Source organism: Periplaneta americana, chromosome 13 (genome assembly GCF_040183065.1).
Source record: "Periplaneta americana isolate PAMFEO1 chromosome 13, P.americana_PAMFEO1_priV1, whole genome shotgun sequence".
Classification (NCBI taxonomy): Eukaryota; Metazoa; Arthropoda; class Insecta; order Blattodea; family Blattidae; genus Periplaneta; species Periplaneta americana.
Genome location: NC_091129.1, coordinates 5,728,676 through 5,744,814, shown reverse-complemented (window position 1 = coordinate 5,744,814; position 16,139 = coordinate 5,728,676). Strand labels below are relative to the sequence as shown.

The 16,139-nt window shown below is 34.3% G+C and overlaps 1 protein-coding gene across 1 annotated transcript; it reads right to left on the bottom strand.

Moving 5' to 3' along the window:
- Positions 1-2,381: 2,381 nt before the first annotated feature.
- LOC138711704 (alpha-tocopherol transfer protein-like) lies at positions 2,382-11,747 on the bottom strand. Its single transcript, XM_069842851.1, has 4 exons — positions 11,501-11,747; positions 9,280-9,390; positions 6,875-6,980; positions 2,382-2,644 (listed from the first exon to the last, which is right to left on the bottom strand). Exons 1-4 carry the CDS (start codon positions 11,738-11,740, stop codon positions 2,493-2,495), a joined length of 609 nt encoding a protein of 202 aa, XP_069698952.1. The 5' UTR covers positions 11,741-11,747; the 3' UTR covers positions 2,382-2,492.
- Between the last annotated feature and the right edge of the window lie 4,392 nt (positions 11,748-16,139).

The following is a 16,139-nucleotide window of genomic DNA, read 5'->3' as shown; positions in this document are numbered from 1 at the left end:
GTAGCTCAGTGACTGTCAAGAGAGCTGCATGGACGAGTACAGTCCACTTCATACAAACTTACACGCAACGTGCTGTAAACGTAGTTCAGAATAAACAAATGTTATAGTTTAATGACATATAGTGGTCTACATACATAATCTGCATTTCATTTTGAACTACATGTGTTTTTCTTGGCAACGCACAAGACACCAATAAACAACATTACAAATATACATAATTACTATCAATCTCTGCGTCCTCACGTGTCAGGGGCAATATTGATGGCTGATAGACAGTTGTCTTCTGCATGGAACTCGCCTCTGAATATGTGTGTTTTTCTGTCAGGAGCGTGTTAAATTAAAACCTTTATTTACATTATCATGAAATATGATAATATGTATACAACGTATACTACAGTATTTACAATATATGCAATAAACTACAATATTTACAACATAGCCTAATACAGTAACATTAAATGTTGAACAAAATGTAGAACCAAACGAAATGGCATTTTCAATTAATGCTATGTTTTGTTGATAAAACAATTATTCCTGCTGTGCCTTGTAAATTGTAGATATCATTTCCAAATTTTCAAAATACAACTTTGCTCTGTTGCAAGGAAGGAAATTTTTTAACATGGAAAAACTCCGCTCTACATCTGCAGAGACAATTGGAGAGTACTTGAAACAAGATACGTCAATTAAATTCACATGTTGAATGACGTCATTGGGACACGTGTTTGTTAGTACATCTGAAATCAGATTAAGAATACTGTACCTATCATTTTAATCAAACTCCGTTCATTTTTTCACCAACACGTTTTCCTACTTCACATTCTACTGCACTCAGTTTATTTACAATAGTCCTCATAATATTTATTTGCTCAACTAGTTCTACTCCTGACTTTTCTAACCAAATAATGGCATCCGGTAAATATAAAAAATTGACTTAATATCCATGACTTCTTTTTAGATTGTTCTATCATTTAGCAGCTCCTGGCTTATTTGAATCGCAGCCTCGTCATCGGGAATTGTTTCTTGAATTTTGATACTTTCGGCATTGTACCTGCACTTCATACTCTGAACTGCAAACCTGCATGTAGAAGTTCTTAAGCGACAACTGTCCCATTCACCTGTTGTTGACGTGCAGTGATCTGCGAGTATGTCATGGAGGGGAGGACTTGGTATAAAGGGTTGTAAACAAATGACTGTGTAGATGCCAATACTAGCTTTTACTACTCCAAATTCCGTTCGCTAATAATAACGCTACACGTTCCATATTGTGCGCGGTGGAGTTTGTCGGAACATCTATAATAATTATCATATACACAAAATTTATAGACAAACTGGCACTGCAAAGTAATACGGCTGCGTGCAGTCTACGTTTTAGTCTCGATCAAATCTCGTTTTCAATTGTTTTGCGGGCGTTTCCATATGAACCCACCTTTTCCACTTCACTGCATTACGTTTTGGAACAACTATAAAATAAGTTAAGCAGTTACTTGAGAAAATCCACAAAGATTAGGGAAAACACGGGAATTTTACTGGAAGCAAGTAAAGAGATAGGTTTGGAAGTAAATCCCGAAAAGACAAAGTATATGATTATGACTCGTGACGGGAATATTGTACGAAATGGAAATATAAATATTGGAAATTTATCCCTTGAAGAGGTGGAGAAGTTCAAATATCTTGGAGCAACAGTAACAAATATAAATGATACTCGGGAGGAAATTAAAAACAGAATAAATATGGGAAATGCCTGTTATTATTCGGTTGAGAAGCTTTTATCATCCAGTCTGCTGTCAAAAAATTTGAAAGTTAGAATTTATAAAACAGTTATGTTATCGGTTGTTCTTTATGGTTGTGAAACTCGGACTCTTTCTTTGAGAGAGGAACATAGGTTAAGGGTGTTTGAGAATAAGGTGCTTAGGAAAATATTTGGGGCTAAGAGGGATGAAGTTACAGGAGAATGGAGAAAGTTAAAAAACACAACTGCAAGCATTGTATTCTTCACCTGACATAATTAGGAACATTAAATCCAGACGTTTGAGATGGGCAGGGCATGTAGCACGCATGGGCGAATCCAGGAATGCATATAGAGTGTTAGTTGGGAGCCCGGAGGGAAAAAGACCTTTAGGGAGGCCGAGACGTATATGGGAAGATAATATTAACATGGATTTGAGGGAGGTGGGATGTGATGATAGAGAATAGATTAATCTTGCTCAGGATAGGGACCAATGGCGGGCTTATGTGATGGCGGCAATGAACCTCCGGGTTCCTTAAAAGCCAGTAAGTACGTTACTTGAGTTTAGGATATAATAGTAACTTAACGTATCTTACATGACAAGGAAGTTGTGACGAATGCAGGGTCGAAATGAAAATATGGTCATCAAGTTTTAATGTTTTTATTACATAGTTTATATAGTAAAGAAATGAGATATTCTGTGACCATTTGTTGTAAGAATAAACTCATCTACTTATCCTTGAATTCTATAAAATATAACTTCAATTTAGTCAACACTCAGCTTCCTGAAGGAGCCCTCAAAGCCGAAGAGATCAGAAGAGTCGAAGTCCCCTCCTTGCCTTTTGCTCTCGTCAGACTTGAAGTTCTCGTGTTGCAGGAACCAGTCGTGGTAACTGTCTACTTTCTTAAGCCACAGATCTGAAACAGTCCCAGCAAGATGTTAGACTGTCGCAAAACAAGATGTAGAAATAATTTAGAGAGAAAGTGCGACAAATGTAGACATACGACACATTTTGTCAGCTATGTTGTTTTAATATAATAAAACGTTTTAATGGAAAGACATGTTATGACTATATTTTGGATTTGTAAGTAATAAAATATATGTTTTAGGTACCTAAAAATGCACTTCCATTACCTCATTTAGGCTTATAGGACGTCAAATACACTCTAAAAATATAGGATAGGAAAACACTATAGATATTTAAAGAAGTAATACAATATTAACGAATCAGAAAATATTTTAACAAAGACCAAAAACGCAACATAACACCTATTCAATGTACTTGGAAACTATAGGAAATTAAAGATTATTGTCCAAAGTATTTGTTGTAGTTGTTGTTGTTGTTGTTGTTGTTGTTGTTGTTGTTGTAAAAGTTAAACTTTGTCAAAGATAGCAGTACTGTCACTTAAAATGATACATTAAAAATTCACAAACTTCGTTTCAACTGTTTAAACCATAGTTAGCTTTGCAATAAATTACTAAGTGTTCTAGAGAAGAAGTTTGTCTCTCGTCAGTGAAAATACTGTAGTTTATAAATAGAAAAGGAACGTACTACATCAACAGACGTGACGGGAACATACTTGAATTTCGTCACATGTTCAACTGGAATGTTGCATTCAATTACAACGTATTTCCCTCAACAAATCAGAATTTGGGCTCATTTCTCAGGCATTATCACCTTCATATCACTCACTCGCCAGTTAACCAAAGCTGTTATAAACCCTAGTAAAATAAAAAAAGAACTAAATTAATAGATCCGTTAACGATTATTGGTGGTAAATATAACTTTAAAACTGAGATTCGAAATAAATCACCCGTCCATGTCTGGAAAACCAAATTTTACAGAAGAAGGTTATATTTCAATTATACTGTAATTTTATGGTTTGCGTTCAGTTAACAGTTTTATATTTTAATTATTTTACCTAGTCAAACTGCACATGGCATCAAGTTGTAATGTTGGTGTGCTTGATGCATAGGCCTACAGAGTAATGAAAGTTTATTTAAGTTTTACTTGACAAGTTGTTTTATTTTAGCTCTTCTGAGCTATAGTGAATTAAGGTTTCGGTCAATAAAATAAATTAAATTAACAAAAATTCACACGAACAAAAATGACTAAACAATAGTAATATGCGTTACAAGAGCGGTATGTTGAAGTTTTTATTTTCGAGGAAAAATCTGAAAAAGCGAAACGTATTTGTCCTTTTTTAATTTCCGAGAATTGAAAGAAAACATTCCACTCGTGTATCGTACATTATTTTGTGCGAAGATTGTTTATTACATACCTGAAAGAGGAATTTCTAATTAGTTGCAATGAAATCTCCATCTTGGTTTCTGTTCAATGACGGCAAATTTGCAAAACAAAAATATCTATCTTCAACATTGTTGCTTTAAAATGTTTTCTGTGTTTACTATACTCCAGCAGGCCGTGATATACGTTTGTCTTTTTTTCCCCGCAGTCTATAAATGCGAACTTAAAACAAACGGTAAGGTTAGGTAATGATTTAGAGTTTACTTAATTTTTTTAAATATTTAAAAACAATAATTAACAGTGCAATTTAGGTGAAATTGCAGTGGTAAGTTTCCAATTTATAATTATTACTATATTGAGCGTCTCTAAAAATAATATGTTAAAAGCCTAAAGCAGTAAAATCAATATGTCACTTAAGCGGTAAGAAGAGGGAAATTGTTATGTGTGTTAGGTTGGGAATACTGAATGTGGAATTTTAGACTTTCCGCGGATTGGTTTTGTGCGGAAACCAAGCAAATACGCACGATCTCGCACAAAATATATTTCAGACAAAAACAGCAAATTAGCCTACATCTAAACATTGAGTATAAGGAAATTTCATTACATCATAAAATAATGATCTTAGTCGTTTGTCCTGCGTTTATGAAAAATATTCTTGCCTTTCAAGATAAGACCTGTGTTGTTTCCGAAGAAGATTTTTGTGTCCGATTCTTCACATCCTTCACAGAGAAAAGATTTTGGACGAGGATGAGCATAATGAAAATTATTGTGGGGGAAAAAAATAAAAAAAAATAATAAAAAAAAACGAAAATATTCAAAGCTGCAAATTGCTCTTTACTCAAGATTGTTCTGCATGGTGGACGTTGTTTGGTATAGTTTGCTCCTCACCATACTTTTTCATTACCTTACGCTTACTTATCACTTTAAGAGTTAATTTACTATGAGATTACATGATAAAAATTAATCTTGTGAATCTAGTCGTTTGACTTGCTTTTATGGAACATTTTCAAGATGTCAAGAGCAGTGCCATGTCCAACCAAAATTTTGACATCCGAATCTTTACATTCTCCACAACTCAAACTATTTTGGTCGGGGAAAAACATAATCAAAATTATTGTGAAAAAAAAAGAATCGAAAATATTCAGAGCTACATGCTGTCTTTACTCAAGATTGTTTGGTATAGTTTTGTCCTCACCAAATGTGTTCATTATCTTATGCTTAGTTTGTATCCTTTCTACAGATTTATATTTCCAGAATTATTTAAATATCAGATTCACTCTGAACTTAGTTTGTCTGGTGCGTGCCCTCCATTTTCCAGACTTGTCAACACAGTGACTTTCCAGCAATATACGATCCCAACTTGGCACTGCCAACAACGAAACAGAGACCTAAGTGTAGCCTTGGATATTGTTACATGGAAACGAAGGATGAAAACGTCAAAAACTTGTATAAAGTCATAAACTCATGGACTTCAGCTATGTATTGTCGATGGAAGGTCTCTCTGCCTTCGCAGGAATAATATCTGAAGAAATATAAATTTCTTAAAAGAGGCGACTTGGGCTGTTATTTTATTTGCGATCTCAATTTGATTCTTCCGGTTTCTTGTGTACTTCTATTTTAATTTTATTCCATTCATTTATTTGTTCATTCATTCATTACTCCACTCTTCGACCCAACTACTCATTCAAGCTCTAATTAATTAATTACTTGATTCATTAAATCTCATCCGATCTTCTCAGAATATCTACATTCATGTTACAACTCTCAGTTTCGAAACTGCTTAGTAGGCCTACTCTGAGGATTTTGTGATTGTAATATAAGGGAGAATTGGGTACAGTAAGACTGGGAGAACAGTGAGACATTTTTTATTAGATGGTAAATTTTTATGTTGAGATCTTGGTAACAGTGGAGTTGTATGTTGCATGAGTAAAGTAACAGTATATTCATACATTTTTTTATTCTAGTTTTAAAGGTGAGTGATGAAAAAATAATTCGTAATTTTTCACTGTAGAAGTAAAATTTTGGCTTGTGTTTAATGAAGGTTATATTGGATATACAAATGAGATATAAATATGAATGTTTTGTTACCTAATACTATGGTATTTGAGATTATGTTCGGCATAGTTTCATCTTTCTTATTTTAATTTAGAAGTGATGGCGTCAATTTTAAATGAATTATGCGTAAAGGGAACAGTGAGACATGCCATTGAAGGATACACTGAGACGTCTCACTGTTCCCATGTACCAATGATTTGCAAAAACAAACTGTAATTATATTACATTTACCAGTAACTAACATTGAAAATGAACATACTAGTAACCAATTTAGGAACTGTAGCTTAAAACAATGGATACATTACATTTTAATGGTTTCATAAATAAAATATTATTCACAAAATTTAAAAAAATGTTAAAAAATAATAGAGAATTACATTACATTCTTATAATTATAAGCTTTGTTGTCACCAAAAGTTCATTTAATTTTTTCGCAAAAGTTTGAAATATCATGGAAAAATCACTTTTCCAAGTGTTCCAGATGTTTCGAAGTCAGACATCAAAATGATTCTAAATAAGCCTACAGAACATGTCAAGATAAAGAGACAGCAAGTTTTTCTTTTCTTTTGAAATAAATGTAAATCATTTCAATGTCCGTTAATAGACACTGTGGTGTCTCACTGTACCCTCCTGAATGGAAGAAGTGAGACATTTGCATTTCTTTGACAAACACGTATTGTATATTATGTCCTTTATGTATTAACATTTTTGTTTATGTATTAATATACTCCATATTTTAATGTCTATTTCTATTGCACTTGATTTTAAAAATACTTGAATTATCACTTGCATATATATGTCTTAATATTTTGTGTCTCACTGTAAACACTACTCCCCTACTTACCCCAGTTCTCTTGCAATGAACCTCCTGTTCCACCCAGATCATCGGGAAGGCACATTCGCGGTACTTGTTTACTGAACTCTGTGAGATCCTTTCCATGAACATGAATCTGGAAATTGTAAGCGTTATCTCTTTTTAGTGTTAATCTACTATTGATTATATTTTTAAGGTCGTGTATTTACTCTGAAATGGTTAGACATTCTTGTATATCTTTTGCATTGATTATTCCTCAAACATCTCATTAATCTTTAACAGGATTCATTCTTTCCTTAAAGTGCATTCTTCTACATAATTCATGTGAATTTTAACTGTGACCACTATTTTATATTATAAATTTACTATTGTTTATTGGTTATAAAATATGTATTTTCATGCCAACTATAACCCTAATATTCCTCAGGGTGAAATAGGGTTTATTAAATTGGATGACAATAATAAATAATAATGAGCTACAGCCAAGACAAACAACAGAAAATTCTGCAAAATTTTCATAAGGTAAATTATAAATTAAAGTTAAATACAACTAGTTAGGGAAGAAGGATTTTAACTTCATTATATGGAGTCCACAAATATAGAAGTTAACTATTATTCAAGAGAAGTGTGAAATTCAATACAAATCTTGGCTGACGAAGACCTAACGTATTATACATACAGAAACTCACCGCTAACATGATTTGCTACAGGATTACACATAACGAACAAAGCATAATATTATGTTATATGTGAGGTACCGTCTGATTTATGTAACATCGAGTCAGCAGAACTATAAAGGAGTTAATGAAGAGTTGAATCAGAGTTGGTGACGTTTCTGAGAGATAAGGAGAGATATCAATGACGAAAAAAGGAATAGGCTGCTTTAAAAAATACCGGCAATTACAGGTGCCAGTTTGAACAATCACTAATGTGAAAACAATTCGTTTTCGTTTTATTAAATCGAATACCACGATTTTTAATAAGGCGCTACTTACTTACTTACCTACTTACTGGCTTTTAAGGAACCCGGAGGTTCATTGCCGCCCTCAAATAAGCCCGCCATTAGTCCCTATCCTTAGCAAGATCAATCCAGTCTCTATCACCATATCCCACCTCCCTCAAATCCATTTTATTATTATCTTCCCATCTACGTCTCGGCCTCCCCAAAGGTCTTTTTCCCTCCGGACTCCCTACTAATACTCTATATGCATATCTGGATTCGCCCATACGTGCTACATGCCCTGCCCATCTCAAGCGTCTGGATTTAATATTCCTAATTATGTCAGGTGAAGAATACAATGCGTGCAGTTCTGCGTTGTGTAACTTTCTCCATTCCCCTGTAACTTCATCCCTTTTAGCCCCAAATATTTTCCTAAGCACCTTATTCTCAAACACCCTTAACCTATGTTCCTCTCTCAAAGTGAGAGTCCAAGTTTCACAAACATAAAGAACAACCGGTAATATAACTTTTATAAATTCTAACTTTCAGGTTTTTCGATAGCAGACTGGATGATAAAAGCTTCTAGTTGCCATCGCAAGACTGATCTAGATGAATCGCAGTAAAATCATCATTAACAATGGTTGGATAATTATAGAAGTTGGCATATTATGCTAGTGATTGCAATATTTTCGCGTGAAAATTGTGTAATAAGAGGTTCGCTTTGGAAAAAAGAAATATTACAGAAACTTAGACACATATGACAGAAAGAAAACTTCAATTTAGAAACCACAAAAGAATAACGTGGAGTTAAGTGGCAGGCTACGTTGTCGGAAATCTAAAACAAAGCAACGAAACAAGTTGAAAAAAATTAGCACGTTGAAGTCACTATCTCTCTGGCTTAGCAGTTTCATGCCTTAAGAACTGGTTCTCAATGTTCACAAATTGCAGTTCTGTTTCTTTGCTTGCTTATTATTTGAAATAATTTAAACTGGATAATGTAGAAAATGCACCTGTTCACTACCATCAAACTTCACCGTGTCAGAACGCTAGAGAATGCTAAATTATAATATTAAAGTGCCATAAAGAGGTAAATTTAATTTGTTATACTCTAAGTTGTTAAGTCCTACTTCCTCTACCTGTGATGAGTTTTTCTTACACTTGTCTTTTAGAATATCGTTTACACTACTTCTAAATTACATAATATTCATTTGTTTATTTAAATCCAATGTCAATTTTGGTGCAGAAAAAACTATGTGCTTAACAGTGGGATTTTACAAAGAGCAATCTGTGTTTCTCAATATTGCTAAGATTTATGTACCTTGGTATACATTCAAATTTTCTCTCACTTCTAGTATGAAGAGTAGAGAATTGAAATAAATTTTTATGCTTATAATTCGGTAATTTAATGTAAATTTGGCTTTACTGGATCTTAGGCGATGTATTTACGAAGGAATCATAATTTTATAATACTTACGTACAGTAAGAAAATACTTACCCTTGAAGAGAGTTTCGAGCTGAAAACAGCTTTAAGTATCCCTATGAGAACTTCAGCACAAGCAGGCGCATTAATGATATGAATTGCTTTTAATCGACAGCGAAACGCTTTCTGAAAAATAAAAAATATTGAAATCAAGCTCTCTATATTTCTTGTGTAAGCAAGAAATCACTTTACTGATAACTGCACATCACCATCTCAGGAAACATCTTCAACTAATTATCTGAAATTGACAACTATTTTGAAAATCGACCACTATTCAAGTAAACCTTCAATTATTAATATAGGTGTTCCCCAAGGCACAGTTTTAGGCCCTAATTTATTTCTAATATGTAAGGTATTTCAAAAGCCAGGCCAAACATTAAACCGTTGTAAATATTATAATATTTGAGATAGGGAAAAAACAAAAATATTACAGTGTTGGGCAAACAGTGGGATTTACAAAACATTGCCAAGATGTCCGTCGCTCTCTTGTTCAACGTGCAGCATCCTGTCTGCGACACCATGCATAGCATTTTGCAGATAATGTCGTGGAATGTTGGCAATTTCTTGCGAGATGGCATCTTTCAGTTACAGTAGGGTTGCTGGATGTGTCAGAAAAACTCTCTCTTTAAGGTAACCCTACAAGCAAAGTCGACCGCATTGAAATCTGGAGATAGCGGGGGCCATATTGTTGGACAGTGCATCCTGATGACTTCGATTGGAAAACTAATCTCAATTAAGCGTAATAACTCCATCATTAATTTTTAGTACGTTATTTTAAGACGCTTTATTAACATTATAGGTTATTTAGCGTCTGAATGAGATGAAGGTGATAATGCCGGTGAAATGAGACCGGGGTCCAGCACCGAAAGTTACCCAGCATTTGCTAATATTGGGTTGAGGGACAACATCGGAAAAAAACTCAATGGTTACGCGCTACGAATCACAGCCGTTTCTTGCTTAACGTCATAATAATTACAGGGACAACATTTTATTTTTACTTCAATTTTTATTCTACCTGAGTTTTTGAATGTACTTCACTCCCACCCCTTCTACTAATGACGTTCCAATTGTCCTTGCACACAATACTAAGACCGCAGTGAGTTAGTGAGTATAGTATGTTTCAGGAATATGTTCACGTTTTCCAGTGACGAAAGAACTTTCAATATTGAATCATTTTTTCGCACAGGTACTGTCGTCCGTTTGCCTACGTCTCATCCCGATTTCCCCCACCTGCTTCTGCTCGCCCCTCTGTAAGTACTAGTGCCCAGGCTGTCTTAGATCTTTTCTGAAAACATTAATTTCTGTTAGGAATTGGACGTCTACTTAATATTATACAACTGTTTAAAATAACTTAAATAAAAGGGCCTTGTTGAGTAATTAACTGTCACGTGATTTCCCCCCTTTTTACGATCCTACGGCATAACCACTTGGACGGACAGTAGATAGTATGTCTGAGTAATTTTATCTGTGCAGGTCGGGCAGAAGTGAAGATTGAATTTACAGTACGTAAGGTACTCTTTTATAGAGTAGGTACAGAATTATTTCAACATGAGTTACTAGTACGGAGAACGAAACAGGTAATAATTGGAATTTGATACAATAGTCTATCGTGCGATAATATGCACAAAAGAACTGAAGCCTGTATCAAAATGAACGGCCACCATTTTCAAAAATGTGTTTAAATATCCATATTATGATTATTTTTCATTTTAACTTCATTCTCTATATTGTACGGTAATGTGCTGTAGACAGTATAATATACACTGCATAATGAATACGTCCGCATGGATAGCTCAGTTCGTGAGTAAAAACACTTACTGTTAATACTGTACTGTATTTTGATTAAACAAAAACCTAATTAAAATTAACAAACTCAAAATTGTGATATTATCTAGTTTACGTAAATGGATGAACTATTTTGCTCCCCTTCTATACCTAGTAAAGTGATTTGTTTGTGTTTTACGCCAGTATCATCGAACTACAGTCGTGGAAGGGGGTAGGAAACGGTGTTTCCGGTTCTCTAAACGTATAGCCAGGTTAATATTAAAAATGTTAGCAAAAATAAAATGATGTCCCTGTATATGCAGGTCAAAATTTAAATAAATCGTTCATTATGAAGTGAGGAATAATTATTCTTATAATTATACTTTCCTGTTGACAACAGTGGTCGAACATAAGAAATATGGTGGAACAGAGATTGCAGGTCTAATTGCTAAGAAGGCAAAAAGTGTCTTACCATCAGACAGATTTCGGCTTTCTTCAAAGTAGTAAACTTTACTTTAGAAGCATGTTCAAGTGTGTAATGTTCCAGATCAAATATAACTGCATCTGTGAAGCAGTATTCTTCGCACATTCTGACTTCAGTTGTCATTAAAATCGGTCTAAGTAGATCTTCATGCAGATTATCAATTGTTGCATTTTTAGTTAGATATTTAATCATAATAACTCGGTGTTCTTCAGGTGTTAGTTCTGGCATTGGAAAGCAACAACTGTAACAACAGAAATTATACGTTTATTACTTGATAATAATTTCACCATGATCTCAGTCAGCAATAACAGGATCATCACTAGCGTACATATCATTTAGATCAACACCAACATCACCCTACACATTACTATCTCCATTCTTACCACTGAAGTCATGTTAACCACCTGTAACATTACTAATACCACCACAGTAACCACTATAAACATGTCAGCACAATGATCGCTCCTGTTTGGCATCACATTATTAAAGTCACCGCTATCATGTTCAATACTACAGGGACATTATTTTATTTTTACTAACATTTTTAATATTAATCTTGCTATACCTTTCTACTAACGATTGAAACAGGAAACATCGTTTGCTACCCCTTCCACGACTGGAGTTCGATGATACTGGCGTAAAATACAAATCACTTTACGAGGTATAGGAGGGAAGAGAAGTAGTTCATCCATTTACTTAAACTAGGAAATTTCGCAATTTTGAGTTTGATAATTTTCATTAGGTTTTTGTTTAATCAAAATACAGTACTGTATTAACAATAAGTGTTTTTACTCACGAACTGAGCTGTCCATGTGGACGTATTCATTATGCAGTGTATATTATACTGTTACAGCACATTAGCGTACACTATAGAGAATGAAGTTGAATTGAAAAATAATCATAATATGGATATTTAAACACATTTTTGAAAATGGTGGCCGTTCATTTCGATACAGGCTTCAGTTCTAATGTGCATATTATCGCACTATAGACTATTGTACCTAATTCCAATTACCAGTTTCGTCCTTCGTACTAGTAACTCATGTTGAAATAATTCTGTACCTACTCTATAAAAGAGTACCTTACGTACTGTAAATTCAATCTTCACTTCTGCCCGACCCGCACAGATAAAATTACTAAGACATGCTATCTACTGTCCGTTCAAGTGGTTTTGTCGCAGGGTCGTAGAAAGGGGGGGATCACGTGACAGTTAATTACTTAAGGAGGCCCTTTTATTTAAGTTATTTGAAACACTTGTATAATATTACGTAGACGTCCAATTCCTAACAGAAATTAATGTTTTCAGAAAAGAGCTAAGACAGCCCAGCTACTAGACTTTACAGAGGGGCGAGCAGAAGCAGGTGGGGGAAACCGGGATGCGACGAAGGCAAACGGACGACAGTATCTGTACGAAAATATAATTCAATATTGAAAGCTCTTTCGTCACTGGAAAACGCGACCATATTTCTGGAACGTGCTATACTCACTAACTCAGTACCGCTTACGCGCCCTCGGCTCTGTGTCGTGAACGGTTGGAAGTTTACTAATAGAAGGGGTGGGAGTGAAGTACATTCCAAAACTCAGGTACAATAAAAATTGAAGTAAAAATAAAATGATATCCCTGTACAATACAGGCAATGACTAGAATCAGCTCTATCCAATAATTCATAGTACAGCATTTTTATAAGCCTACCACGATTACTATCCCCACCTACAGTGTGTACTTCAACGCTATCGTATTAAATAAAAATATAGATTTTTATATTCGTCAGGTCTAACACAAGTATTATAAAAACAGGAACAACAATACAAATCAGAGAAGAATATATATAATACAAGACATAATAAGAAACATAAACATGGAACTCAAACCCAAAATAAGAAAACAAGTACGCAAGACAGTAGGCACTCTGAAAACTAAGTAAGTACAACATAACCTGACTTTCGTCAATGCAGGCGAAGAAAACTGAACAGTATTTATGAACAAACAGAGACATTCTCAACAAAATCTAGGCTATCTTCCTAGACAAAAACATAAAAAAACTAAAAAAAATGACACCCCAACACAATATCACAAAATAGTAAAGTATACAAACACACAATGCTCAACAAAAATGTAATCTGATTTGCCCTGAATATTGTGATAGAATGCGTTGTATTTCAAATTCGGATTAAGTGCAGACGAGTTAGTGAGAACGATCATTTTTATTTCAAAGGAAGGTTAAAAGTTAAAACTTATTCTCTAATCTTTTAAATTTCTTTTTCACTACCCTCCTATAAAACAGATAGTTGCTCAACTGGATATAGAGACACAAGAAAGCCGTTTTCTTTGGCTTAGGTATTCAATTATTTATTGAGAAATAAAATTTTATTCCAAAATTTTCCAAAATATAAGAATTTTATTTCACTGTTATAACAGAAATGTGACGGCTCAGATAAAATAATGATAATTATTATTTCTGGTGGTGGTGGTGGTGGTGGTGGTGGTGGTGGTGGTGGTGGTGTTTGTGGTGTTTGTAGTTCTGTTTAACTACAAAATTAAAAAATAACAAAATAGACTTCATGAATAATTAGGCTCTTGATGAAGATTTTTCACCAGAGGACCTTGATCGTTTCAAATATGCGCCCATCACGTCAGTTGAAGCAATAACGAGGTATTATTATTATTATTATTATTATTATTATTATTATTATTATTATTATCATTATTAAACATGAGCACGTATGGGCGAATCCAGAAATGCATATAGAGTGTTAGTTGGGAGGCCAGAGGGAAAAGGACTTTGGGGAGGCCGAGACGTAGGTGGGAAGATATTAAAATGGATTTGAGGGTGGTGGGATATGATGGTAGAGACTGGGTTAATCTTGCTCAGGATAGGGACCAATGGCTGGCTTATGTGAGGGCGGCAATGAACCTCCGGGTTCCTTAAAAGCTAATAAGTCAGTAAGTATTATCATTATTAATCTTGGTACTTTTTTTAATTTGAGTGTCATATTTTCAGAAATTTAAGATCATTTTATAGGTTATTTTTCTGTGATTTTTAGGTCATCCAACTTCCGAGCCCTATAAATGACTAATTTATAGCAAAATATCGCTAATTTCCACTTCACTGATTGGGAATTCGCGATAATTCGGGCAGTTATTTTTTTACACAAGACACTTGGAGATAATATTCCTCAAACTGAAGATAGAAGTGACTGGAAATAGTGAAAAATGCAGTAATTAATTCAAATTATCGACACGAGATTAATTCAGATAACAGTAAATAAATGAATTTCCGGACTTTAATTTGAACTATTAGACATTTTATCTTTCAACAATTAGAAATGAACCGCAGTCTACCGAAGAGGACTTAGCGCCTGACAGGCAAATGATAATAGAAGTCTATTTTGTTTATTATAAGTAATTAACTTATGTAATAATAGTACATTATGCAACGAGCCTATAATGATAGTAATTAAGAATCGAGTATGGATATTTATGAAACGAGCGCAAGCGAGTTTCATAATTTTCATACGAGCTTCTTAATTACCATTATAGGCGAGTTTCATACGACTTTTTATGCTCGACCATATTTCTAACTTGAAATTACCGGTATTCAGATGTATACATTTTATTTGTAACTGACAAGATCGGAAGTGACCTTGTTCTAGGTCGTGAATTGTGAGATGTGCGCAAACGCGAAAGTATTGACTTTTTCCGAGGAACAATAATGCCATTGACCTTGACGTAGTCCCGTTAAACTTGATAATATTATAATATTATAACCTTGATTATTGAATTCGACATTGAAAAATGAGATGACAAATTGAATTTATTTGAATATTATTTACAATTAACGCTAATTATTATAGTAACAGAACATAACCTTCTGCGACAGTATTGGATTTCCAGCCTCCGTGACTTTTCGCTAATTCTCTTTCGATTGCATATCCGAGAATAATCGATACTTGCGGTTTTATAACGGTAGAAAGCTGACCTGTCATTGGCTGAACAGTTGTAACCTGAGTCGTCATTGGCTGAAAGACCTGACCTTTAATGAGTAGGTGTACTTTAATGACATGCATGAAAGGTGTGCTACCAGGTGTATAATTACTACATTTCGGCATGGTCGAGCATAAACATAATTAAAGCCTTATGGCCATATCTTTCTTTCGACCCTGTATTCGTGTCAAATGTCTGGTTATGTACCATACGTGGAGTTAGGCTGATGTTGTGTACCACAAGTAAGTGCTTTACTTCTTTTAGGTTGTTCCAAAACGTAATACAGTAAAATGGAAAAAGGTGAGTTTAGAAGGAAGCCCCTAAAATAGAGAACGAGATCTGATCCAGACTAATAAGTAGGATGTACGCAGCCTCACTACTTTACAGTGCTGGTTTATCTGTACGTTTTGTGTGCTTATTAATGTTTATTGTTGATCCTGCAAGTTCAAGAGCAGGACAGGCGAATGTAGAGCCTGGTACTAGTTCTAATCGTCTGAGAAAAACAAACAATCAAGAATCGGTTGCTATAGAAGCAGAACAAAAATGTTATTTCCCAGTCAGCTAAATAATCCTTCCAATGTTTTAATCCCAGGCTACAAATGTACTGGAAAAATCCTATATACAACTAGAAACTATACAGCT